This window comes from Vidua chalybeata, chromosome 8 (assembly GCF_026979565.1).
Source record: "Vidua chalybeata isolate OUT-0048 chromosome 8, bVidCha1 merged haplotype, whole genome shotgun sequence".
Taxonomy (NCBI): Eukaryota; Metazoa; Chordata; class Aves; order Passeriformes; family Viduidae; genus Vidua; species Vidua chalybeata.
Genome location: NC_071537.1, coordinates 32,092,372 through 32,118,774, shown reverse-complemented (window position 1 = coordinate 32,118,774; position 26,403 = coordinate 32,092,372). Strand labels below are relative to the sequence as shown.

Here is a 26,403-nt window from a genome sequence, read left to right as displayed (position 1 = left end):
CCTCCGCCCACCGTGGAGATCACCAAACACAAAAATGCCATCAGAAATTCAGGTTCCTGTGCAGGTCCAGCTGAGGAATGTCTCTTGTGCTGTGCTTTCAGTGCAAGGCACAGCGTTCAGCTGGGAATGCTGTGATTGGGCTGGGCTTAGATGGGATTTCTGTGTTTGCTCCTCGGTTTGCTGTGTTCCCGGGGGCCTGCCTGGACTTTGTGCTGTGCCAGCAGCATCACAGGTACTGGTACCTTGGATTTAAGCAGTCTGCCCCATTTTGCTGTGCCATAATCACCACTCTGACCACTAAAAACCTGTTTATTTGCGATTGTTGTTAAGCGGATGAAGATTAAACCAGTCTGGTTTAATCACAGAACTGAGGAAAGTTTGAGCACTGGCAGCTCTGGAATCCTTGTCTGACCTCATGTGAAATTCATGTGGAAGTCCCAGTCCCTCAGGACATCATTCCAGTACAGGAAGATGGCAGAGATCTGTCCCAAGGCAACGTTTTTGTCCAGGTTAAGCCTCTTAAACCTTGTTTAACTCCCCCCCTCAGCCCCATCCCCCTTTGCTGTTCCTGGCAGCTTTTGTCTCTGCCAGGCTTTTTCCTGGCATGACAGCCGAGCAGGATTTATGACTGTGCCTTATCCAAACAACCTGTAAAAATGTTATAGAGTGTTTAAAAAATAATAGTTGTTATAATTCAAGTGCAGAACAAACAAACACTTACATTCTCCTCTGTGTGCATAGACCTTAACTCAGAATGGAGGGGGGAAGAGATGTTATTGGGAGAAATTTCTTTTTCTCTCTGAAAGAGACTGTTTAAATGAAATATTCTGTTTTAATAACACAGAGATGTTAAGGCTCCACAGACTGCACACAATTTACTTGACCTTTATAAATAGAACAGCCTTGTCTCTCTATTGGAAAACAAAAAAAACAAACAAAAAAAAAAAAAAACGCAAAAAAAAAAAAACCCTGATAGCAGCATGCAGATTTATTAACCAGCACACAAAGGGGAATTGTTAGATTTTATTCCTTGAGCAGGAAGGCAAATTGTCCAAGTAGGATTTGCAGGGAATAGCTTCACATACACCAGCTTTTTGGGATGGCTGCCAGGAAAAAATGAAAAGAAGATCCATGAAACTGGCAGGTGGAAAGTGCTGTATTCCTGAGATCTCCTGCAGGAGTTACAGTTTGGGAGGAAAGAAATGCTGCGATGGTTGAGCACCTTGTGAAGTTGGCCTCAAACTGTGCCGGGGAGGTTTAGATTGGATATAGGAAAAACTTCTCCATGGAAATGGTGGTCAGGCATTGGAAGGGGCTGCTTGGGGGGATGGTGGAGTCCCCATCCCTGGAGGTGTCCAAGGAAGGTGTGGATGTGGCACTTGGGGACATTGGGTGAACGTGGTGGTGCGGGGCTGATGGTTGAACTTAGTCTTAGAGGGCTTTTCCAGCCTCAGTGGTTCTGTGGTGGGAAGTGAAAGCTGCCAGCTGCTGGAATCACAGGCTAGAGAGGGAAAAAAACATGGGAATTTAAATCTTAATGTTGTTTTTAGTACCCATTTGGTACCACTGCACCTAAAGGGCACCGGGGGTACAGATTATTCAAGACCCGGTAGTTTTATTCTTGGAATAGATGGGGAAAATCATGGAATTGCTAGGGTTGGAAGGGATCTGAAAGCTTCTCCAAGTCCACCCTGTGTCATGGGCAGGGACAGCTTCCACTGTCCCAGGTGCTCCAAGCCCTGTCCAGCCTGGCCTTGGGCACTTCCAGGGATCCAGGGGCAGCCACAGCTGCTCTGGGCACCCTGTGCCAGGGCCTGCCCACCCTCCCAGGGAACAATTCCTGCCCAATATCCCATCCATCCCTGCCCTCTGGCAGTGGGAAGCCACTCCCCCTTGTCCTGGCATTACAAAGTGGGTCCAAGCAAGCAAAATGCCCCAGTTCCCTTAGGTGGAAGAGATGGATTCCTCTTCTTAGTGTTACATAATGGAGAATCCCTGAAGAGGGTGCCACGGAGAGCTGGCTGAGTAAGGACAATCACACCAATATGGCTACATGCTCTTCTACCAATTTTATTAACAAACTCATCATACTTATACCTCTATGCTTTGTTCACGCAGCAATTATCTCACGCTCATTGGCTAATTAGCTGCAATCACGCGTACATGTTTCTTGTTGATTGGCTGTCATGCTGCAAGTGCTTGGTCAGGGTTTGCTAACATAGCAGTTCTCATATCCTTCATGGTGTCTAGCTTTGTACCTGTACAATGGTCCATTTTTCCTTGTTCCGCTTGTCCAAGGATGGTCCAAGATTGTTACAGTAACTGTAATCTGCAGGCCAGGGTTGTCCAGTCCCTGCAAGGGAATAGCGTGTCCCTGTTCTGCAAGAAATTCCTCTACAAATCCCAGGAGTTCTCATTCCTGGAGGGAAACTGTCTCGTAGGGGCACAGTTAAAATACTTTTCCAAAATCTGCCTCTGCAACACAGCTGCCTGAAAGGCTTTGTTAGGTGAGCAGAAGTGTTTCATTTCAGATAAGGTGGATATTTGTGGGGGAAATAGGGTAAATGAACTGAATTCCACTGAAAAGGAAGGACTTTTCAAACCTGCTGCAAAAGGAGAGGTGGAAGTGCAGGCCTCAGGATGAACAAGGACAAACACAGGGTTTGGCTATTTTTCTTTGGGTTTGAGTTTTCCATTCAGCTCTGGCTGCTGTCGCTGTTTGGGAAAGCAGGCTGCATTTAGACTTTAAAAAAGAATGCTTAAAGTTGTGCTGTTTTCTCACTGACTTGAAAGGCTGGAATGATTTTTTTTTTCTTAAACTCACTAAAGGAAGGTGTGTTTTCCAAGAATTCCAGTGCCAGTTAATTTCATTGTTGAGTGTTTAATGCAGGCTTGGGCTGATCTTTCCAATCACCTGCACTCCTGAATATATGTGATATTAGCATTTATGCAACCATCTTGCGCCTGCTTTGACTTTAAAAAATAACTGTTATCTTTAAAATGCACTTAAATTTTAAATGACACTTTTTGGGCCTGTTGGGATTAAATTGGATTTGAATTATTTCAGTTGCCTCCAGTAGTTCCTGTTTCCTCCACAGAAATAACTCTGCTCCTTGGCAGCCACGTTTTCTCTAGCCCTTTTTAGCTCTTTCTGTGTATTTCTTCATGTAAATATTTCCCCAACGCAGCCTGTGGAGCATGGAACAGACTCAGAACATGGAAGAGTGGTAGCAGTGCTTTTCAGAAAGTGAACAAGGTTTTCCTAGTCCTGTGAAATATTTGGGACAGAGGAAAGGAACTGTTTCCCTAGAAACCCACGTGTGACATATCAGAAGAAACATGGTTTCTGTCTCCTCGTGATGCACTGATGTCCTGTTCTGCTTTTTTTTGTGGGACTTTTTGTTTCTTCATTTTCATGGAATCACAGAAGGGTCTGGGTGGGAAGGGACCTTAAATCCCATCCAGCTCCACCCCTGCCATGGGCAGGGACACCTTCCACTGTCCCAGGCTGCTCCAAGCCCTGTCCAACCTGGCCTTGGGCACTGCCAGGGATCCAGGAGCAGCCCCAGCTGCTCTGGACACCCTGTGCCAGGGCCTGCCCACCCTCCCAGGGAAGGATTTCTTCCCAGTATCCCATCAAATCTGATGCAAGGCACATCTGCTATTTCCTTCTTCCTTTCCTCTTCTTCCACATTAAATCCTTGGGGTCCTTCTGGCTCCTTGCAGCCCTTTTCCTACCTGAGTATTTCTCCTGGCCTGGGACTCAGCTTTCTCATTTGTTTTGGCTGATATTTGCTCAACTGCCCTATGGGAGCAGTGAAATAGCAAGGGGCAGGGGGAGCAGGAGGGGAGAAAGCATTTGGGAGGATGGTGGAAGGAAAGGAAAGAGTGATCCAAGGTGCTCTGCACTAGGAATGTCAAATGAGGCACTCAGACAAAAAAGGAACAGGAGCCACAGTTACTGCAATGGGAGCAAGCATTTTGGAGTTGGGAGATGGTGTGGGAACGTGATGAGACATGAGGGAGGTGGAAAAGGGGAGAGTTAAGTGCAGGACAGTAATGCAAGGGAAAGGAAAGCAATCCCAGCAGTACATTATGGGAGCAAACTTAGTTTTCTGCTCATGTGATGCAGATAAAGGTAACTTAATTCTCTGCCCTTCTCTGGCTTGTTTTTTCTGTCACAGTTCCCAGCCTTGAGATATGGTTGGTTCTTCTCTCCTGTTTGGAACTTTCCTATGAACCAAAGGTTTTCTGTTGAGGACCTGGGCAGCAGCATGGCAGCACATTTGAACTGTATATTTTGGGGCTTTCCTGGCTTGCTGAGGGAGGCAGGAGAGCTGTGTGCCTTAATGCCTGTTGCTGTCTGTCCTCAGAAACAAGTGCTGCTCCTGTTTCTCCTTGGAATGGTCCTGTTTGTAAAGGCGAGAGCCTTCCCTTGGGAATACCTCAGTGGATCCCATGCTGGGATTCTGGCTCACCAGGCTGTAACACCAGGAGGTCACAGTGGCTCCTAAAGGCCATAGTGAGTGACCTCCAAAACTTGCTCAGGGTCTGGAATGTAAACGCTGTGAGGGAGCAGGAAAGGGGCTCAGCCTGGAGAAAAGGAGGCTCAGGGGGACCTTGTGGCTCTGCACAACTCCTGCCAGGAGGGGACAGCCAGGGGGGGTCGGGCTCTGCTGCCAGGGAACAGGGACAGGCCAAGGGGAAATGGCCTCAAGCTGTGCCAGGGGAGGCTCAGCTTGGACAGCAGCAGGAATTTCTGCATGGAAAGGGTGCTCAGGCCTTGGCAGGGGCTGCCCAGGGAGCTTTGGAGTGCCCATCCCTGGAGGTGTCCCAGGAAGGGCTGGATGTGGCACTGTAGGCACAGAGTTTGTGGTAATTGGGAGTGGGGCTGGGGCTGAGCCTCATCCCTAATTGGCCACAGCTGTGCAGGACAGGTGAGTGACACTGAAGGTGATGAGCCATGGAGTGCCCAGGTGCACTGACCAATCCCAAAGGGAACAGAGGGCTCACAGGTGCAGTGCATTAACGTGAGGGCATAAAAGGCTGGGCTGAAGAACAGGAAGGGCAGATGCTTGCAGCCTTCTGCAGTGATGGGGTGTTACTTCAGATACCTGCAGCCTTCTGACCTGGTAAGATGCTACTCTGTATGGGCTGAAGCTTCTGAAATTGAGTGTTGATATTCTACATATTGTGGCCATCTCAACTGTGACACGTTCTGTGCCAGGCACTCAGTGCTCTGGGCTGGGGACAAGGTGGGTGTTGGGCACAGCTGGGACTAGATGATCCTGGAGGCCTTTTCCAGATGAACTGGTTCTGTGATTTCACAGTCTCCGTGCTATTCTTTAGCTTTCATTGGGCAGCACCTTTTGCATTGCTGCATCCTTCTTTTACCTCTGTATGTCCATTCCCATTAGGATTCCCTGAGGACAAGTGATGCCATGGAATGTGAGGTTACTACTTGCTCAAAAATATCTTCCCATTTGCCACAAATAGGACATTTCCCTTCAGTATCCTTCCAGGCTGAAATTCCTGGAAACATTCAGTGCCTCTGGAGGAGAGTTACTTTGATCAAAGAAAAGGGCTCTTTCCTAAAGTCCTTCAAATTCAAAGCTCTTCATCTTTCCTTTGCCTTCCATCATAATTTGGTGCCTGCTTTCTCCTAGCACATTTATCACTGTTATTCTTCAAAACATTTCCTTTAAGTTCTCTCTGTCTTGTGCTTATTTGTGGCTGGATGATTGCAGGTATCCTTGGAGTTTGTTTCAAATTGTTTATAGGAATTAGGGAAATTTCTCTGAATCCGCAACCCACCACCCAGTGCCCCCTGCAGATTGTTCTTTACAATCCAAGATTTTATGAGGTCTTGAAAGCCCTGAGACTGGAGATTTCCATGCCTGAGGTTATGTTTTTTGTATTATGGGGTTTTGGTTTTTTTTTTATTTGGTGAGAGGGTTTCTGTGGAGGTGTTTGCCTTCTGCTGCGCTCATTCCTGCTGTACATCCCTTCTGTGGCTGTGGGATCTCCCCTCAATGAGGACAGTGCTGAGGGCTGTGTCCTCCTGCTTCAGAGTTTGGGTTCTTTTTTTGGTTACAGCCAAAGGCAATGTCACAACCATGGGATTCTGAATGGAATTCCTAAAACAGGATAAGCAAGAGCATTTCTGAGCAAATGCCCTGTTTTGTTTTAGTACCACAGAGTCGTTAAGGTTGGAAACGCCCTCCAGGGTCATCAAGTGCACCCTGTGCCCAGTGCCCACCTTGTCCCCAGCCCAGAGCACTGAGTGCCACCTCCAGCCCTTCCTGGGACACCTGCAGGGATGGGCACTCCAAAGCTCCCTGGGCAGCCCCTGCCAAGGCCTGAGCACCCTTTCCATGCAGAAATTCCTGCTGCTGTCCAAGCTGAGCCTCCCCTGGCACAGCTTGAGGCCGTTTCCCCTTGGCCTGTCCCTGTTCCCTGCATTCCTGTCAGGGAGTTGTGCGGAGCAGTTGTTGGCATATTCTTCAAAACTCAGCGGCGTTGTCATGGTCAATGCTCATACAGTAGAAATAGGAATGCGAAAATAATATTTGGAATGTGCCAACCTCTCTCCCACCTGCCTTTGAGCAGAAGGAAAGCAGCAGCAGCACTGCCCTGCTCCCAGCCCCATCCCCCTGCTTTTCCACAGACACCTCCTGAGCTTCCTGCTGCTGCTCTTTCTCCAGTTAAATGTTATCAAGTTGTGTGGCTGCTCAGAGTTCATCTTGCCAGCCACAAGGTGCTTGTCCAGCTCTAATCTGGTTTATTGGCAGGCTAGACAGAGCCTGCAGGATGTGCTCCCATGGCTGTATCCCAGAGTGACCCTTCTGGGAGGAGGCACATCTTGCCCTTCTGTCCTCACTGGCTGCTCCTCGGTGCTTGTCAGTGGGGAGTTATTTGGATAATGCCCCACATCTTGCAAATATTTATGTCCCAAAGCCTGCCTGCAAACGTCAGGCCTCCTGCTGACTCGTGAAGTAGAAAGAAATACTTCTCCCTAAAATCCTCAGGAATATTTATTAGAAGACTGAGGCTCCAAGCACTGTCTGCATTCCACTGCTACTCGCCTATGGCATTTCAGCCAGGGACTTCTCCAGGCTGGAGAGAGCTGATGGAACTTCCCTGGTGACAGACCCATCCATCACAAGTGCTGGGTGAATCAGAGTGAGGGATGTGAAATCTCTGTCGCTTTTCTCCCCTCCCCATCCATCACAATTCCTGTGAATCCCCCTCCTGAACTTTCACTGGAGCAGCTCTATATTTCCCTGGCTGTGACAGCATTCCCTGTGGATGTGTTTGTCAGGGAGGAGCAAAGGATTTTTGCAGAGCACATCCATCTCTCCTGGCCCAAGGTGCATTTGGAGGAGCTCCTGACGTGTTCTCAGCCTCTAATCCAGGAGAGCAGAGTGAGCTGTCTCTGCTCAGAGGATCTCTAATTGGATTTCTGCATCTGTGTAAATTAGGTTATCATCCCCTTGGCAGATTTCCTGCCCATTGCACCAGGGTGAAGCCATCTCTGTGGTGGCCATCAGTAACTCCCTTCTCCATGGAATCTGGGTGCAGCTCACTGCCCACACCTTCATTTGTCCCCAGGGAGCCATGCAGACCTCCAAAGGCTCTAATAAACTTGGGGCAACTGTTGAAGTTGCCATTTAGCTCCACTCCTCATCCCTGCCTCCAGTCAGGGGTCACTGCGTGGAGCTACCAGGACTGGAAGCCCACATGGATAACAGTTTGATGGATGGAGAAACTCCTGCCTTTCAACTCTGTGGCTCTTTTCAAGATGGATTGTCGTGACCTTCAGGATGCGTTGTCTGGGTCTCTGTGACTCCATCTTGCTCACCGAGCTCCTTCTGGAGGAGTTTGGGTTGTTTCTGGGCTCCTGGGTGTGGAGACATATGGGGACGTGTGTTTTCTCTGCTATTTCTGTCGGTGCAAGAAGGCTCCAGCACAGCTGTGCTGGATGTGAGTGCTGAAACTGTGAAATGCACGGGGTAACACCCTCAAAAGTTGGCTTGGTTTTGGCCAGGCATCCCTGAGAGACACCCATCCCCCTTCACCATGACTTTGCTACGTGTTCTGGAAGAATTCTGGAAGTATTTCTCCATGGAAAGGGTGCTCAGGCCTTGGTAGGGGCTGCCCAGGGAGCTTTGGAGTGCCCATCCCTGGAGGTGTCCCAGGAAGGGCTGGAGGTGGCACTCGGTGCTCTGGGCTGGGGACAAGTTGGCCATCAGACACAGCTTGGACTCCATGGTCTTAGAGATCTTTTCCAACCCAAATGTTTCTCTGATTTTGTGTTTTCACTTCTCATTAGCTGCCCGAAGCTTCTGCTGTTTGCTTCAGGTAATCAAGGAGCTGTTTAATCCTGCTCCGAGGGCTTGGTAGTGGTTTCTCAAAATGCAGCTCATGTGGGAGTTCCTTGGAGCTGTCAGAGAGTGCAGGAGGAGGCAAATTGTGCTGGCAAGAGCCAACTTCTTCTCCTGCCTGAGCCTGCCAACATTTCTGGTATCTAAACCTGGGGCTTTGTAGGATGCAAAATAGCAGCCTAAAAAAGGGCGGTAAATTAAGATCTGTGGGGTGAGACATGTTAAAATGCAAGTTAACCAACTCTTGCCTACAGTATTTTTATACCAACAACAATTTTCAGCGTAGGTGAAAGGGGATTTGAATATTTTTTATGCTGAAATGATTTTTCTTTTTAAATGTCGAATGCCAAAATATGATATAATGAACAGCAGTGTACTGATATATTTAGAAATCCTAAGTGGAGCTGTCTGAGCAACATTCTCTGCAGAGCAACTCGGTTCTTCAACTCTAAGTTGTATTGAAGTGCAAGAAAACCTGGAAATGTGGGAGCTATTTTCCTGGTTTACAGGTTTAGATCAGGGCGGGGTTGCTTAAACTTTTTTTAAATTGGCATTTTGGTTAAAAATTTTAGTGGACTCCTGTGAAGAACATTCTTCCATCCAGCTTTTTGGGAGCAGCCATGCTGAAGGTGCTGAAGATCCTCCTCAGAAATTTCCCGTAAAACCTGAAGATGGGCTGTGGGTTGTGCGTTGTGGGAGCGGGCAGCCTTGTAAAGAAAATCCACAAGTGTATTTAAAGGCCTTCTTGTTACTCGGTCCCAGACTTGAATCCTACTCTTATTCCCAGTTACTGAGACAAGAATAGCTCTCTGGAGTTATATTTAAAATTCCCTGAAGGAACATCCAAAGTGGGCTTTATCCAGAGCCAAAACAAACATGCTAATGCATGGTTATCAGCTATTAATGGCACTGGAGTCCAAACAAGCCCCAGACCTTACCCAAAGGTCTGAGCTTTCCTCTCCTGCTCTGCTCCTCGGAGCGAGTTATGAAGAGATGCATTTGTTCCCTTGCAGGTTTTAGGATTTGAAGGCATTATCCAGCATTTCATCCTTCAGGAAGTGCCCTGTGCTGGGGATTGTTCCTGCTCCAGGAGCTTTGGCACTGAAAGCCCTCAGGGAGGACCCTCCACCTTGCCTTGGCACCAAGAATTTCACTGTGCTTGCAAAAGCAGCTTTGCCAAAGGGTGTGGGCTTCAGGCTGCTGGTTGAGGGATTAAATAATCATCCTGAAAGTTCTGCTTCCTACCTCTGGTTCTTAGATGGGAACTTAGGAGCTGACAACCATTCATAACCCTGGGAAGGGTTATGCTGGGGAAGGGAGGAGTGCCAGGAAAGGGTTTGGACTGCTGTCTCTTGATGAGGCTCATTTTGGTGTCACTGTGAAGGCTTTGTGGTTCTCAGCTGACAGTTTGGAACCTCTGGATGTGTGGCCAGGCCACAGGAGATGAGTTCTGCAGACACTTCAACGTAAGGAGGACATGGAACTGTTGGAGCAACTCCTGAAATTGCTGAGGGAACTGGAGCACCTCCCCTCTGGAGCCAGGCTGGGAGAGCTGGGACTGTGAGAAGGGTGTGTGGAGACTTCACAGCTCCTTCCAGGGTGTGAAGGGACAAAAGAAAGCTGGACAGGGACCCTGCATCAATTACTGGGGTGACAGGACACAGGGAATGGGTTCAGACTGACACAGGGGGAGTTCAGGTTCCATAGACAGAATAAACTCTTCCCTGTGAGCGTGGGGAGGCCCCGGCACAGAGAAGATGTGGCTGCCCCTCGATCCCTGGGAGTGTCCAAGGCCAGGCTGGACAGGGCTTGGAGCACCTGGGATAGTGGAAGGTGTTTGGGACAGCCCAAAGAGGGTGGAAAGAGGTGATTTTAAGGTCCTTTCTAACCCAAACCACTCTGGGATTCTATTCCAGAGCAGAGCTGAATGTGTGTTTTAATCTTTCCTACTCTTTGAACTACACAAGGGCTTAAAACAGAGTTAGAAGCTCTGCAAAGGTGAGCTTTGACAAAAAGCTTCCCCAGCCCTGCTGGAAACTCACAGCCTTTGCTTTTTGTGCCACTTGGAATGGACACCCCCTTTGGAAAGAGATATACATCTGGAGACAGCTTAAAAAAAAAAAAAACTGTCTTAACACTTCTTGCCATCCTACTGGATGGTTTCTGGAAAGCTGGAGTAGGCACAATCCTTGGCTGTGTTATCCCTTTTTAAGGAAAGGTTTTCTATTTTTTTTTTCTTTTTCCATGGTCACGTTTTGTTGAAGTAAACACTTTTAAACATTCTACGGTGTGGATTTTAAACAGTTGTTGTAGGGATTGGCTGCATTCTTGTATCCCTCCTCAGATTTGGGGCCAAAGGCTGCACTGTTTTGTTCCATACTTCTTATCTCTGAAATCAGCTTAATTCCTTGGGCAGAGATAAGGAAGGTCCCAAAAAGTAGTGCTTTTGGGCATGAAGTTATACAAATAATTTGGATTTTTACAGCAGTGATGACCCAGCTCAAAAAGGTGCCACTGGTTGTAGTAGCTTTGAGCTGGGTTTATTGTATGAGTAAGAAATTCTCCTCTCCCAGGACCCTGTGTTTTTACTTCTGTAAACTTGAACTCTCTGCTTGGTCAAGTGTCTGTTTCCCTCCTAAATACAGAGGTTTAGGTTATTAGTAGTATTTGTTAATTCCTGATGGGGAAACTCCAGAGAAAATACTCCTCCCCATTAGTACTGGCATATTGAAAAGTTTTGCTCAAAGTTTCAAGGTGGAAACAGCTAAAGAAATGGTCTTGCTTCGTTTTGTCACTCCAAAGTGTGTTTTTTCTTCAACTTTTTTTTTTTTTTTTTTCCAGGCATCTTTCAGCTTGTCCAACTAGTATATTGCTTTTCATTTTCCTTACTTGTAGTTTCAGATGGTTTTGCTGCAAACCTGTGGTGGCGAACACCCTACAATTCAGAATTGTAACTAATCTTTAAATTTAACCCTTAATTTCTTCTATTTTTCCTGACCCAACTCTGTTTAATCTGCTGCCAGCAGCAGATTCCCTGGGGGATGATTCCTGGGTAGCTCCCCTTGACCCTCAGGTTCCTGCAGACTCCAAGCTTGGGCTGCACCATGACAGGGTGTGGTGGAGGGCTTTGGTTTCTGGAAGCATCCCTGGAGGGGTCTGTCAGAAGTTTTTCCATCTGCTCCTAAATTCTTCCTTTAAAAGCCAGCAAGTGGCATTGAAATGAGCCCTTTTGGGATGAAGAATATCTTTGTGTTCTAATATTTATTGTACATGCTACAAACCCAGCGTAGGGAACGTGGCTTTTGTTGCTCTGAGGGAAGAGCCTGGGACAAGCATTTCTTGTGTTCCTTGGAAAATAGGAATTCCTGTCAGGATAACAACAGGCTGTGCTGCAGGGTTGGGTATTTTACTGCAGGCATTGCAAAGCATCACAGAAAGGATAGGGCTGGAAGTGACCTCCAAGCCCATCCAGTGCCACCCCTGTCATGGCAGGGGCACCTCCCACTGTCCCAGGCTGCTCCAAGCCCTGTCCAGCCTGGCCTTGGGCACTGCCAGGGATGCAGGGGCAGTCACAGCTGCTCTGGGCACCCTGTGCCAGGGCCTGCCCACCCTCCCAGGGAACAATTCCTTCCCAATATCCCATCCATCCCTGCCCTCTGGCACTGGGAAGCCATTTCCAGTGTCCTGTCCCTCCATCCCTTGTCCCCAGTCCCTCTCCAGCTCTCCTGAAGCCCCTTTAGGCTCTGGAAGGGGCTCTGAGCTCTCCCCGGAGCCTTCTCCTCTCCAGGTGAATAATCCCAGCTCTTCCAGCAGAGCTGCTCCATCCCTCTGCTCATCCTGGTGCCTCCCCTGGGCTCTCTCCAGCAGCTCCAGGTCCCTCCTGTGCTGGCCCCAGGGCTGGGGAAGCTCTGCAGGTAGGATCTCACCTGGGCAGAGGGGCAGGATCCCCCCCTCAAGCTCCCTACCCTGCTGGGGATGCATCTCAGAGGTTTTATTTCCCATCTGCTACAAACCAGTATTTTTATCTATCTCCTGCCTGTGTGCCAGTGGATGCTCATAGCAAGGTTTGAAATTCAGCATTTTATGGCCCCTGCAAACCTTTAACATAAGGCTTTCCACAGCTCAACACAGCTTCTGTGCAGAGCCCCTGTTTGCTGGGACAAAAAACTAAATTTCTTTGGCTTGTTGGGGATGCTGCTGGCTGGCTCTGGTCGGGCTGGGGGAGCATAGCAGCCCAGTACAGCACTGGGAGGGGGGGATGGACACCCCCTGTGTGCTTTGCTCCTCAGAGACAGCACAACCAGGTTTTTATGCATTAAGGGTATTTGTAGGCAACTTGTTAAGGTTCTTTTTGCATGACTTCTGCAAATTCGAATGCAATTAGCTTCTTCCTCATGTTGCCTTATTAATTACTGTGATGGACCTAAACTGATTTGGGACAGGATGTATCGCAGAGGATTGTGCCCTCTTTTTAAACTCTTCATCAAGTCTCCAGCACATTTGGTCATTAATCTTTCAGGAAAACAGGGATGGCTTGGTGCCAGGCTGCTTGCTCTGGAGAGGAAAGATGGCAATAACTGCTTTCTACTCTGAGTGACCCTCGCAAGGCAGAGACATCCACTCCAGTGCTAAGTAAATATTCATGGAAATCCTCCTCCTTCAGACAGGATCATTTGGAAACAGTCCTGCTGCCTTACAAATATTGCAGGTTATTTTGTTTGTGCATTGTTCCTATTAGAAACCTGAACCAGGAAGCACAGAAGAAATGCTCTTGGAAAATAAGAACAGCTGTATCTTGTTTAAAGCACTTACTCACCATGGCAGGAGTGTGATTTGTTTTTTTTTTAACCATTTAAAATACTTTTTATTCTGTATTACTGGGTAGATTCTTGCATTCACATATGTGGAAATAATGGTGATGATTAAGGCATAGCGTGGTTTGGAGAAGCATTTGTTATTTGAATTTTTTTTTTTTTTAATTTGAATAATTGGGAACTAGGAGTTAATTCATGTGCTCTGAGGTTTGTGTGTTTCTGGGCTGGTAGCAAGGTGGGGATTGGGCACAGGCTGGACTTGATGGTCTGGGAGGGTTTGTCCCACCTGGGATTGTACATAAGAATAAACACAACAGAAAAAAAGCCTGTTCATTTGAAATGGCACCTGTGAATTACAGGGAAAGAAAAGATAATAATAATAGTAATAATAATAATACAATGTGGAAGTTGCTGAAAGCCTGGCATGTGTGAGCATGTGGGACTGGCAAGCCACAGTGCATAAATTATTTTTCTGAATTATTAAGAGTGATGACTATTCTCTCATAGAGAACAATTGAGGAGTTCTGCTTGGGGCTCTGACGTTGTATTTTTAGGGCCAGCTCATTTTCAAGTATGCCAAACTCTGCTTTTTTTTTCTTACTCCATTCTAAAAGATGCATGGAATATTTCCTGCTTGGAAGGGTTTGGGACTCCCAAACTATGGAGGGTGGTTTAGTCTGTGGTGGCAGGGGTGGAAGGAGATGATTTTAAAGGTTTTTTCCAACCCAAAGCAGCCTGGGATTCTATGAAATACTCTCATAAATAAGCAGCTGCCTTGCAAAGGTGGTTTTGTTCCTCCAGCCAGTGCTGTTTAAGGGCAGCTGGAGGTGCTTTTCTCACAGGCTTTGTAGTCCAAGTCTCATCTTAACCAATTATCCCTACCAATAAAGCCTATTTTGCTCACATTTAAGCATGACTGAGTTATTATCCAGCCCTTTCCTTGTGGGTATTTAATTTTAGGATGCTCAGATGTGGCAGAGATGAAGCTGTGTTTCATTGATGGCCCAGCCAATGTGTTTTCCTTCATGATAATGTATTTTATGGGGTGGTTAAAAGGATTTGGATGACTTGAGGGCTTCTGAGCTTGCTCTGATGTTCTTGTGTTGAGGACAGAGAATCAGGTGGTTCAGATGTTCTCTTACACATTGAGATCATATTATTTTCTTGTTAATATAATATTGATAATATATTAAGCTCTTGAATTCCCAGAATTTGTTCACATTGGGTCTGTTTTGGTGCTTCTCCCCCAACTAGAACCATAAAGATTGAAAAAGACCTTTAAGCTCATTGAATCCAACCAAGTTTTTCTGTTCCTTTGCTGTTGTTTGGACCAAATTTTCCAGCTCCTCCTCAAATCCTTTCCTGTGTTCAATTCCATCAAGGAGAGCATTGTTTTGTGCTGAGGATCCAGAGGGAAGTTTGACTTGGGCCAGGAATTCCTCACAGTCTTTTTGGGTCTTTTGACTTTTGCAGGAACTCCACTTGAAATCCTGACTCTATCAAGGAGAAATGAAACAAATTTGGAGCCTTGAAATGAAATAAATGCCTGGAATTGGAATGCCGGTCGACATGATGAACACAAAAGCTTTAATTAGGCTTTAATTAGGCTTTCTTTAGTGGCCAGTTGGGTAACACCAATGTTGTTAGGAGGATTTGGGGTGCCTGACAGAAGAGCAGGCAGGAGCTGAATCGAGGCACAGCAGGGAAAGCATCATCTGGCAAATCGAGGAAATGGGGCTATGCAGCACCTGGTCAGCCTTACAGATCCCCAGCTTTGCTGAAAGGAAGACATGGCCTGGGTGCAGCTTTACCTGGGGGTCCTTATTTGCACGCAGGAGGGGCTGGGCTGCCAGCCAGGGATTGGTGTGAAGGCAGATCCTGACTCTCAAGAATGGTTCTGTGGTGCCCCGAGCCTACCTCGTCTTTGGCAGCCTGGTCCTGTCCCCTCCTGCCCTTCAGCAGGGTCACTTCTGGTGGCCTCTGGTGTCCAGTGGAATGAGCTGTGTTGAAATAACCTCCAAACTGTCAAAGGAATAAAAAGAATCTTAAACATCACGGAGCTGGCAGTGTGGTACGTGGAACCCTGAGCTGCCTCTAACCCTGTGTCAGGACCATGGTGTCCCCAAGGCTGGGCTGGCTTGGTGTCAGATTAAGCTCTTGTTGGATTTAGAGATGGGGTAACTGAGAGGTGTTTTAAGAAACTTCTATTCTGTTTTCAGTCTTAGGAGAAGGGTAAGACAGTACAGATGTCATAATTCATGTTATTACAATCAGAAGCCAACTATTTTTTAATTGTAATCCACTATAAGTGCTTATAATTATAATACACTAGAATACATTTTTTACAGTTCTATTTCTCCAAAGTATCCAGTCTTATCTGCAAGGCCCTCATTAGAAACTTTTTTTTAGTTCCATTTCTCTTTCAGCAATGTCTGTCCTGTTCCATGGCATTTCTAAGTCAGCAGTTCTTATCTCAAGGTTTGCATACAGATGCACACTGTGTGAACCTTCTGTCAGGCTTTCAGAATTCTCTACAAATCCATTTCCCACAGTTTGGGTCTCCCCAAGTCCACTTTGGCTTTTTTTTTTTTTTTCAAGGAGACACAACCCATTAAAGTGTTTGTCTTTGAAAACTTTGCTTCATATTCATCTTTCCAACACCTAAAATCCCTCCTGGCTGCTCAGGCTCTGCAGGGAGTGCTGGCTGTGAACAGTCCAGCCCCCAGGCTGAGGAGCTGTTCTCCAGCCTGGAGGTGTTTTAGGAGCTTTGGTTTGGGTCTAGATCAGGATTTAACATTCTCACTTGTCCACCTGCACAAGTGGATTTAGGGATTTTGTGCCAAATGCCTCCTGTAGTGATTATAATATAAATACTCATAGAATCTGTGCAGTGTCACCCTTTGGTGTGCTCCAGTTTGTGTAATTAATAGAAAATACAATAAGCCAAGTGATAAATCCGTTACCTTCTTGCTTGTGCTTCCTTTCAGTTTTGTGTATGGAAGCTATTCCAAGTAGCTGTGTTATTGTAGATGTGAAACTTGTCGCTAAAAGAGGATTTTGCAACTCCACAAAATCTATTTTTGTAGCAATGCTGGACGTATCTAAAGCTTATTTACAAAAAATAATTGCAAGCTTGCATCTCTGTAATTTTTTTCTTTGACTTATCCGCACATTTTTAGGGAAAATGCTGATATTTTGTTTGAAATTTGTTTGTGCCCCAGGTCCAAGGAGCTAATAAAGGAAGCGATCCTTGACAATGACTTCATGAAGAACCTGGAATTGTCCCAGATCCAGGAGATTGTGGATTGTATGTACCCCGTGGAGTATGGCAAGGACAGCTGCATCATCAAGGAGGGAGATGTGGGTTCCCTGGTCTACGTCATGGAAGGTAGGGTTGGGAAAGATCTTATTTACTTTTTTTTTTTTTTTCTTTAACACTTAGAGACAAAACTTTTCGTGGGAAAAACGGTTTCAGAGAAAGAGGTTGTCTAAATATAGTTGCTTTAAAATTGACTGCTTTTGCCTGGAAAATTCTGCCTGGATTTGTGTGCCTGCCTGGCTAAAGAAAGGAGGTGAAATCTGTGAACCCTGCACTGGACTAAACCTCCCCTAAGCAGAGTTCCTGTGCTTGGAGGCGATGGTTTGCTGGATCAATGAGGATTTAAACAGAAGGAAGGGTGGTGTGGAGATGGGAATGGCTGTGGGACAGGAAGAAGGTGCTCACAGCCTCCTCTCAGGTGGAAATGTGGGTACAGCACATGGGGCTCTCCACAGGAGCTGTGCTTGGGAGGATGGAAAATGGTGTTGGTGCATCCTGGGCACAAAGGAAGAGCAGCCCCTGTGCTCCTGCACATCTGCTTGGTCACAGGATGTGCTGGGGTTGCTCATTCAGCTTTGTGAAAATCTTCTAGCAGATGTTGCCAGTGCTCTGCCTTTCTAAAACCCCAGCTCCTTGTGTTTGGTGTTGTTCTTCTTTCTGGGTTATCTCACTCTCCATGTGTCAGACTGGGCATATTCTGTGTATATTTGTGCTTTTTATTGTTAAGGAAGTGCACGAAGCTGTCAGAGTTACTGAGCTGGATCAAACCTTGTGTGCATCCAGAGTGGCTGATCCTGGGGTCTGAGGGAAATATATCCCTGTTTTCCTTCCTGCTGTGATTTGGTACCACAATAGATAAAAGCTTATCAAATTCTTCTTGCTCCTCACCAGAACTATCTGGTGGACTCAAACATTTTGGCCAGATAACACCTTTTCACTTGTCCATCTATATTTTAATATCTTAAATTGTTCTTTTAAACAAAAATCTTTCCAAGGCAGTAAGCCATCCTTTAAACAAGCTTTCCTGCCAAATTCCTCATGCTGTATAGCTGCAAATACTCCTTGCTTGTTTCTCAAAACAACTTGAAGCTTCTGTCCTTTTAAGGTTAAGTCCTTTCTCAAGGCACAGGTTTAATTCCTCTGGTTTTTCATAGTTTTGAATTTTGCACATTGAAATGGTTTTTCTGTGAATTATGTGTTTCCACCCCCAGCACTGCATGGAAAGATTTAAGGTTTGCATGGAAAGGTTTAAGGTTTTCAGTTCTTCTCTGAATACAGAGACTATTTTGAGGTCCAGAATCTGTTCTGTTGATGATAAAAAACTGCTTTAAAATAATCCTTGAATAGTATTTTCTTCCTAGTGAAAATGTGGAGGATTTGCCCTGTGCAGTTCTGTGCTGGCTTCCCAAATTCCCCCCACACCAGAGGTTTGCTCATGGGGTTTTTGCTGCCTGGCTGCTTTTGGGATGCTGTGTTCAATGCTGTCCCATGGAAAAAAGCCCTAAGAACAGGACATGTTGGAATCAGGGTGTATTTATCTCCTGCTCAGCCCCTTCCCACTCCCTGGAGAGGATTTTGGGGGGGAATTAGGGGCAGAAGTGTTTCCAGCATGGGTTGGGGCATTGAGCACTGCTTGCTATTCAGATAACCCTTTACTGCTGATAGATTTTATCATATTTATGGTTTTTATTTAGCAGATGGCCATGTGGTGATGAGTGTGCAACAAATGTGTGTCAAACCCAAATTTGGGGGTTTTTTGGGCACTTGAGGTTTTCCATGTTCTCCTGGCAGCCCTGTGTTTGTGAGGGCATGACTTGGCTCTTCCCTTGGCTTTGTAACTTAATTTAAGATTATTTAGATAGCTCCCTAAATATGCATAATGCTTTGCAAACCCAGTTATGGAGAGTTTATAGTCTGTGTTTAGACATACTGCAATGAGTGATGATGAAGTCATGGAAATGGGAGAGGACATTATCAAATAGGTTGGGCCATGGTTATGAGAGCTCATGTTGGTTTATCATTCTGTGTCCTCTCAATTGTTAACACAATAAACCCAAATAAAAACTCTGTTCTTTGCAAAACTCTACTGGAGAGACCCATCTTTCAAGTATTACTGAGAGGTGTTTTCTCAAAAATCAAATAAATGCTGTCCTCCTTCCATTAATTCCTTTTCCCTTCCTTGCCTGGGCTCTTGCTCTTTGAGCTGGTAGTGACAAAAACCAGAGCTTTGAGTCAGGAGCTGAAGTAGAAATTTCTCAGCAAGCAGAATCCTGAATTCAGGGCTTCTTTGCTTTTAGTAAGTCTAATAAGCCTTTTTTTTTTTTTTTTTTTTTTTGTATTCTAGAGTGACTTTAGCCACAGTCTGTGTCTTACTGGCCAGATTTCCACCTCTAGGGATATGAGGGCTCCTGGCTCAGGCTTTCAGGCACAGGCCCCACCACATCCTATTCTTCAAAACACTTTATTTCTCTGGCTTCACCCTGCTTGTGCTATTCCTTCAGCCCTCTGAGAACACCCCTTGATTTCCTCATGTTCAAAAAGTAGCAAGAAACCTCCTCAACTTTTCCTTATTAACTAATAGGGGTCAAGAGATTCCCTAAACCTTGAGCAACACTAAAAAATTTCCCTTACAGCTGTGCTTTGAAGGTGGGAAGGAATGTATTTGTGATGTGACAAGTACCCATCGGGGGCTGAAATTGCTGGCAGCATTAAACATCCCTGCTGTGCCCACTTCCAGCAGGAATATTCCTGCAGGCTGTGAGACTGGGAATGAAAAAAAGGGGCAAGAGTGATGCTCTGCCTTAAACTACTCCACACTGGAACTCTCAGCTCTGCAGGGAAAACAATTGTGAGAGGAAAATAAATTTATTTATTGCATATAATCCCTTTCCTGGGAGAAAGTTTGCTGCTCTGAGAGGGGTTCAATGGATTATTTGTCTTCAAACTGAGGGTTTTTAGAGCCAAAAAAAGTTTTTGTAAATTAACCTCCATTTTTTTTTTTTTTAATTGAGGGGGAAAAAACCGAAACATTTCCCTGGATGTGTTTAAAAACAGACTGGATGTGGCACTGGGTGCCAGGGTTTAGCTGAAGTGTTGGGGCTGGGTTGGGCTCGATGATCTTGGAGGTCTCTTCCAACCCAGTGATTCTGTGAATCCTGAGAATTTTCCAATTTGCAGGTTTGTTTGCTGACTTTGCAACATTCCTAAAATTTTGCTGAAAAGCACTTAAAAATATGGCAGTCTGGAGAGGTGTTTTCAGAGAGCTCCACCTCAGATCTGGGTGGTGCTGACAGGCTGGAGCTGTGTGTGGGTGCTGATTAGGGCAGGAAGATCCTGTGGAGAAATCAGGTGGCAAGGTCCAGGTTTGAGGCTCTCCTGTGAATAAATGGATATTTTTAGAATAAAATTTAAAGTAGAATAGAGTTTTTTTAGGTTTTTGAGACACTTTAGTCATAGGTATAAAGAGTCCTCCCTTAGGGTTGGTGCCATTCCCATAGAACATGGAAGAAATAATTCAGTGACACAGGAGGAAGGGGGAATTCCTTGGATTAACTCTTCTGTGGCTCATGGTTTTGTATTGGCAGTGGGTGCTGCATGTGAATTCTGAGGCTGCAGCTCTGCACACACCTGGAGATCCTGAGGGAAGAAAAATCCCCTGTGTGCTCCTGCTTCTACAGGCATAGAGAGGGAAGAAGCAGCTTTTTGAGAACCAGCCCCTCTTTTAGTAATTTTCCCTCTCCTCTTAAATTTTCTTTTATTTTTGTCTTCAGTTGTGGGGATTTGCCTTTTATTTTCAAAGGTGACTTTGTCTCTTGCTTCCTTCTTGGTAGCTCCCTCAAAGGAAGGATCTAACTGTGATTTCCCATGGGAGTATGGGTATCTGGGAGTCTTGGGAAGCAGTGTGTTCCTAGAAACTGTGTGGGATGTGCTGGGACATGGAGCTGGGGGTTGATAAGGGACCACAAGCAAGGTCTGTGTGGCTGTTTGAAGTACAGAGACAAATGAGAGTCCTTCCATGGGGTGACATGCTCCTCTGGGAGGCTCAGGGGTTTTTCCTGTTGAATCCAAAGCAAAGCAGGCACATGGATGTTGTCTGTGCTCCCCCAGGCATCACCTCAGTGCCTGCACAGCCTCTGCCCCAAGGATTCATGCTCAGTGTGTTGGCACTGCCACTTCTCACTTCCCACATCTCCGTTTTCCCTTCTTGTTGGCTTTTCCCACCTGGGCAGTTCCCTGCTTTGCCCCCAGGGTCACTGCAGGCTCTCGGGTGCTCTGTGCAGTCATCCCCAGTGCTGAGTTCAGTCTTTGTGTCACCTCCCTCTGGCCATTCTCTCCTCTCTTTTCACGGATCTGATTTAACAGGACTAATTCCCTTGGAGTGTCCTGTGGGTCAGATCCTCTTTCTCACAGGGAAAGGGCTTGGTGGGACTGATACATTAAAATGAACGAATTGTGGAGAACAGAGTTTGGATATTGGATTTAAGGATTTGGATTTAAAGAGCATAAATGATCCAAGGGATGGAGCAGTTTTGCTGGGAGGAAAGGCTGGGAGAGCTGGGGGTGTTCACCTGAAAAAGGCTCCAGGGAGACCTCAGAGTTCATTCCTATGCCTAAAGGGGCTCCAGGAGAGCTGGAGAGGGATTTGGGACAAGGGAGGGAGGGACAGGACACAGGGAATGGCTTCCACTGCCAGAGGGCAGGGATGGATGGGATATTGGGAAGGAATTGTTCCCTGGGAGGGTGGGCAGGCCCTGGCACAGGTTTGGCTGTGCTCTGTGTGAGCAGAGATGCTCTGGGATCTCACCTAGAGAGATGGAGCTGAACAGCTGCAGGTGGGATTTTCCTGGCTGCACATTGTGGTTTGTCCTGTGTGCCCAAATACTGCCCTTGCTAGGCTTCCTCTGGGAAATTCCTTCCTCTCTGGTGGGAAGTTTTGAGTGTTTTTTCCAAGTATATTCCTGATAACATTGCTAATTCCCACCTCTCTGCATCTCCCAGGGGCACTGTGGAAGGTGATGATAACAGCATCCATTGCAGTCAGGGCTTTTCCAACACAATCAAGGCTGTTCTGCTTCCAGGACTTGTTCTGCCTCTCAGAGCAGATGTTTGGGGCCCTACCTGAGCCTCTGAACCTCCTCTGGAGGGGTCTGGATCTGCTGTCCCAAGCAGATGTCCAAGATAGCATCTCACTGCACAGGTGCTGGCTCTGGAGATTGGGGAGCATTCACTCAGTGTCTGGAGGAGCTCGGTGTCTGGTTTGAAAAGCCAGGTGTCTGCTGAGGAAGGCAGGAGTCTCCCTTGAAATGGAGAATGTAAACCCCCCTCCCTCCAAATTATTATAATTTTGAAATTAAGGGGGTCTCAGGTAAAGATATGGGAATAGGAATAACAGTTATTTACTAGGAAAATTAAAATACAAAAGTACAAAAAAAAAAAAACAAAAAAAAAAAAAAAAAAAAACAAAAAAAAAAACAAAAACAAAACCAAACCAGAGCCAGAGCAGGCCCTGGCACCCTGTGTGTCAGGGTGGTGGCAGCAGTCCCATTCCATGGTGGCTCAGCCCTCCTGCAGTGCCAGCCGTGCTTCTGCTGGAGCAGGATCCTGGACAAGGCTGGAGTTTTCCTCGAAGCTCCAGGGCTGCTGGAGATGGGCCTGGGCTTCCTCTGGGAATGCAGTGGGGAAGAAAGCTGCTCCTCTGGGAATGCAGTGGGCAGAAAGCTGCTCCTCTGGGAATGCAGTGGGCAAAGGCTGCTGTGGTGTTCCCAAGGTCAGATTGTATCCAGGTAGGAATGCTTGGCTCCTCCCCTGGGCAGAGCATCTCCCAGTGGGATGATGGAATTTTATCAGCCATGCAGGGACACTCAATGGCCATGAACAGAAGGTAATTAATAATTAATGGCCCATTAACAGCAGATATCTCCTGGAGGGAGGATTGGTTGTGGAAGAGATAAAGAAAACCTGCCCCATGAAGAGAACTGCCCCACCTCTGACAGAGGCAATGGAATACACAGCCCCATTTCTAACCTCAGACACTCAGTGTGGCAAGGAATCAATTAGAAATGATGGCAACATGGGAATTTCCGATCAGCCTGTCAATAAATCACTGTTCTCCAAGGAGCCTGCCTTTCCCAGGACTTCCCATAGGGTTTGGGAAAATGTCCTGTCGCAGCAGCTTCTTCCTTGCTCTCCTGTTTCATGCTTTCATCTACTTTTGTACTGTTCACTTTTGTTTCCTTCATCCTGGTATTGCAGGGTTGGGCTGGAGTCAGACCAGTCTGGCCTTGGACACTTCCAGGGATCCAGGGACAGCCCCAGCTGCTCTGGGCACCCTGTGCCAGGGCCTGCCCACCCTCCCAGGGACAATTCCTTCCCAATATCCCATCCATCCCTGCCCTCTGGCATGTTTTTTTCCTCTGCAGGCTTCATGGGTTTCCTGCCTCTTGGAGAAATTGGGGTTTCCTGCCATACCTGGGGCAATGGAATGCAAATCTTCCACTGTTATCAGCTTGTTATTTTAATTTTACGGTGTCTTAATAATTAACTCTTCCAACAGTATTATTTACCCATATTAGTGATGGGGAATTAAACATTTCTTTTACTTATTTCATGAAATGTTCATGAGATGAAAGAGGATATGAAAGGATGGTTGGGCTTGTGACAGATATGGTTTGATATTCTGGATACAGCAGTTATTTTTTAAAGCTGCAGAACTAAACCTTAGCACTTAAAATACAATAAGAAATAATGGTGAAGTCATCCTTTTCAGCAAGGAAAACCTAACCTTTGGTTACCTAAGCCAATATTTGGTAGGGAGGAGAAGAAAATGGAATCCAAGCTGGGACTGATGACTTTAGACTTCCCAAAATGTGAAGGTGTTGCCGGACCAGCAGAGGAGAGGAGGGACTGGAGGGTATTTGATGATTTATACAGATATAAATCCACCAAAGAGCGAAGTCTGGTGTCTCTGTCCTCAGCCAGCCCCTGCTGCCAGCACAAAATCTTGTTGGAATTGGATGAGAGGGGCCTGCTGGCAGGTTCTTCTGCCGGGCTGTAGAAGTTTGAGTGTCGAGCTGACCTGAGAATTCCTTTCATTTTCCCATTGAATGCCTGGCTTTCTTTGGGGTCTGCTCCTATTCACAGTGATTTACTCCTCTTGCCATTCCTCTAATCATTACCTGAGCCTCTCTGAGTCTTTCTGCAGTGTGGTATTGACACAAAACTGGGGCAGCCTTGGCAAAAGCTGAAAGAATTCATTGCTGGGGAGGAGAACTCAGAGTTTATCAAACAGATAAATAATGTTGTAAATGCTTTCCTACAACCTGCTTCATCCCCAGGCAGCCAGATATCCATCTTCCCCTCTCCAGGGAAAACAGTGGATAGGTGTAACCTCTTCCAAAACAGTTCTCAGTGCATGACAAATGTAATTATAATGGATTTTCCCCCCACATAAGATCATAGCTGATGTGCCGTTTATTTCTGTACTGCTCAGCAGTTATTTGAAGGCTGCTTTGTGGTGAAGGTTTTTTTTTTTTTCTTTTTTTTTTTTTTTACCAAAGAAATTGGGGAGATAAAGCCTCATTCATTTTATTAATAATAGCAGCTGGAAAGGGAGACACAAATGCCTTTCTTGTCCCCCCTGCTGTTCTGTGACTCCCTTTTGTTGCGGCTCCCACATGTGAAATGTGAAATAAAAGGACTTTTCAGCCCAGCAGTGAACATAGAGGAGCCTGGATTCTGACCTTTGGCTGTGCCCCTTCAACTCCAGGGCTCTGTAACTCAGGCTGTGTGTGCAGATAGAAAAATACCAGTGTTAGAATCCAAACTATCATTAAAGGACCAGTAAGGGGAAGGCTCCCTTTGGGTGGGCTCCACTGGCTTTGGATTCCTTGTTTGCTTGGAAAACTCATCTACAAAAATAATCAGACCATGGGAGCTCCGTGCCTTTTGTTCCTGCTCTTGGTTGTGGGGAGACAGCTCAAAATCACCAATTTTGGGAAGGGGAAGGAGAGAGAGGCTGGGTCAGAACTGTACAAATACAGAATAGCCTGAGCTGGAAGGGATCCTATCAGGATCAGCTCCTGCTTCTTCTGAAATCCTGCAGAGTTTCCTGCAGGAGCTCATCCCAAAGAGTTGCTGAGTAGTGACTTCATCATTGCTATTCCAGGCAGGAATGGGTGAAATGGGGGAAACCATTCCTCTTGGTCCCAGGGAACTTTTCCATGTTCCTTAAACACTTCATCTTGGTTGAACATCTCTTTACCCCAGGGGAAGCTCATGAGAACATTTCCTGCGTTTTCTTTTCCTTTTTTTTTTTTTTTTTTTTTTGCTGGGAAAAACCTCCTGTGGATTTTTGTGGCCAAGGCTTTGTGCAGCCCATAAGTTTGACAGAGACAGGTTTGAGAATAAACCCAAACAAAAGGATAAAACCAGGAGGGGTGGGGGGAGATGTTTGCATTGCATTATTTGGCAAAGTTTTCTGATTTTTCCTGTGCTTTGATGTGCAGGGGTCCTGATCTGCAACTTCTTTGCAGCCCTGGCAGATGGGTTTGGGGGAAAAATTAAAATTCTGCTCTCAGGAAACAAATCAAAATGTCAGATCAATGTTTGCACTGTATTTATCTAAAATAATGGAAATTACAGTGTATCCTAGCAGCTGCTGCTCTCGCACATCCAGGCACAGATGATAATTAAATGCAATCAGAACACGTTGGATTTAAGATGGAAAAACTAATAAAAATAAGATGTTCGCCATCCTTGTGCTAAATATTTTCATAACGTCTCAGTTCTGACTGTAAAAGCTATTTTGTGGAGCTACCAGAAGATGAAATAACAGTGGGTGAGCTTTCTCATATTCTAAATAGCAGCAGCAGCTGGGATTTGAGATGCTGCAGATCTGGAAAAGCAATAATCCTGGGATGGTTCTGCAACCCCATCCTTCCAGAGGAGCTCCACAAGGGACTCTCTATCACTGCTGAAACTCTAGAAACTCTTATCTTGGAGTAGGAGGTAACTTGAAGTCATTTTCTGCCTGGACTGTGGGACTACTTTTTTTATTTTTAGTAGTAGTGATGTATAACTTCACAGGCTTCCTAAAGTTAATTGTATTTTTTGTTGCTTGTTGTTTTTCTTCTCCCAGCTCTTTCTTCTCATTACATTTTTGGGGGGATGGAGAGGTCCAGGAGCTTTTGTTTATAACTGTGTGAAATCTGACTGAAATAAGGAGGTTTTTTCTCCCCAGAGTTTTCAGCCCAAAACCCTGTGTTCTTTTGCCCTGTTCTCTTGTGACAGTTATTCCACTCAGAAAAGGGAAGTCCAGTTGTAATGTGGATTAAAGATGTGCAGTGGGGAGTGAGGAACTGCTATGGCAAAGCCCTGCTGCCTTTGGGATCATGGGACAAGTCAGGGGGGAAGGGACATCTGGTGCCACATCCCTGCTCCAGCAGGGTCATCCCAGAGCACCTGGCACAGGAAATGAAAATGGTGAATAACTTAGGAATTTACTGCAGGAGTCCCTGCAAAAAAATGTTCCTAAGGATTATGGAACCACTTGTGCCCCTAAACCTGTAACCCATGGTGGTGGTGGGGGGGGAAAGAGGTGAGCTTTAAAGTTCCTCCCAACCCAAAGTTTAGGATTGATTTGGCAGAAGTAAGATGGAAGACTGACATCACTGCTGAAATTTAAGTTTTCCAGTGATCCCTGGAGGTTTGTAGTAACCCATGGGGTAAAAACTCCACAGTGGCTGAGGAAAATCCCCAAGTGTCAGGTCCCAGGATAGAATTTTTTTAGAGCCAATTGATCAATGTGCCCTGAAATGATGACCAGCTCCAGAGATCTCCATTTCACACTGCACTCCAGGGTTTAGATTTGGACTGAATAAATCCATGG

The 26,403-nt window shown here is 46.1% G+C and overlaps 1 protein-coding gene across 2 annotated transcripts in view; it reads left to right on the top strand.

Annotated features, from left to right (window-relative positions):
- PRKG1 (protein kinase cGMP-dependent 1) overlaps window positions 1-26,403 on the top strand; it is a 373,843-nt gene that overhangs the window by 47,065 nt on the left and 300,375 nt on the right. For both annotated transcript variants that reach the window (XM_053948822.1, XM_053948821.1), the window contains exon 2: window positions 16,420-16,586. In XM_053948822.1, coding sequence (XP_053804797.1) covers window positions 16,420-16,586 — 167 coding nt within the window. The remainder of the gene's footprint in view (window positions 1-16,419; window positions 16,587-26,403) is intronic.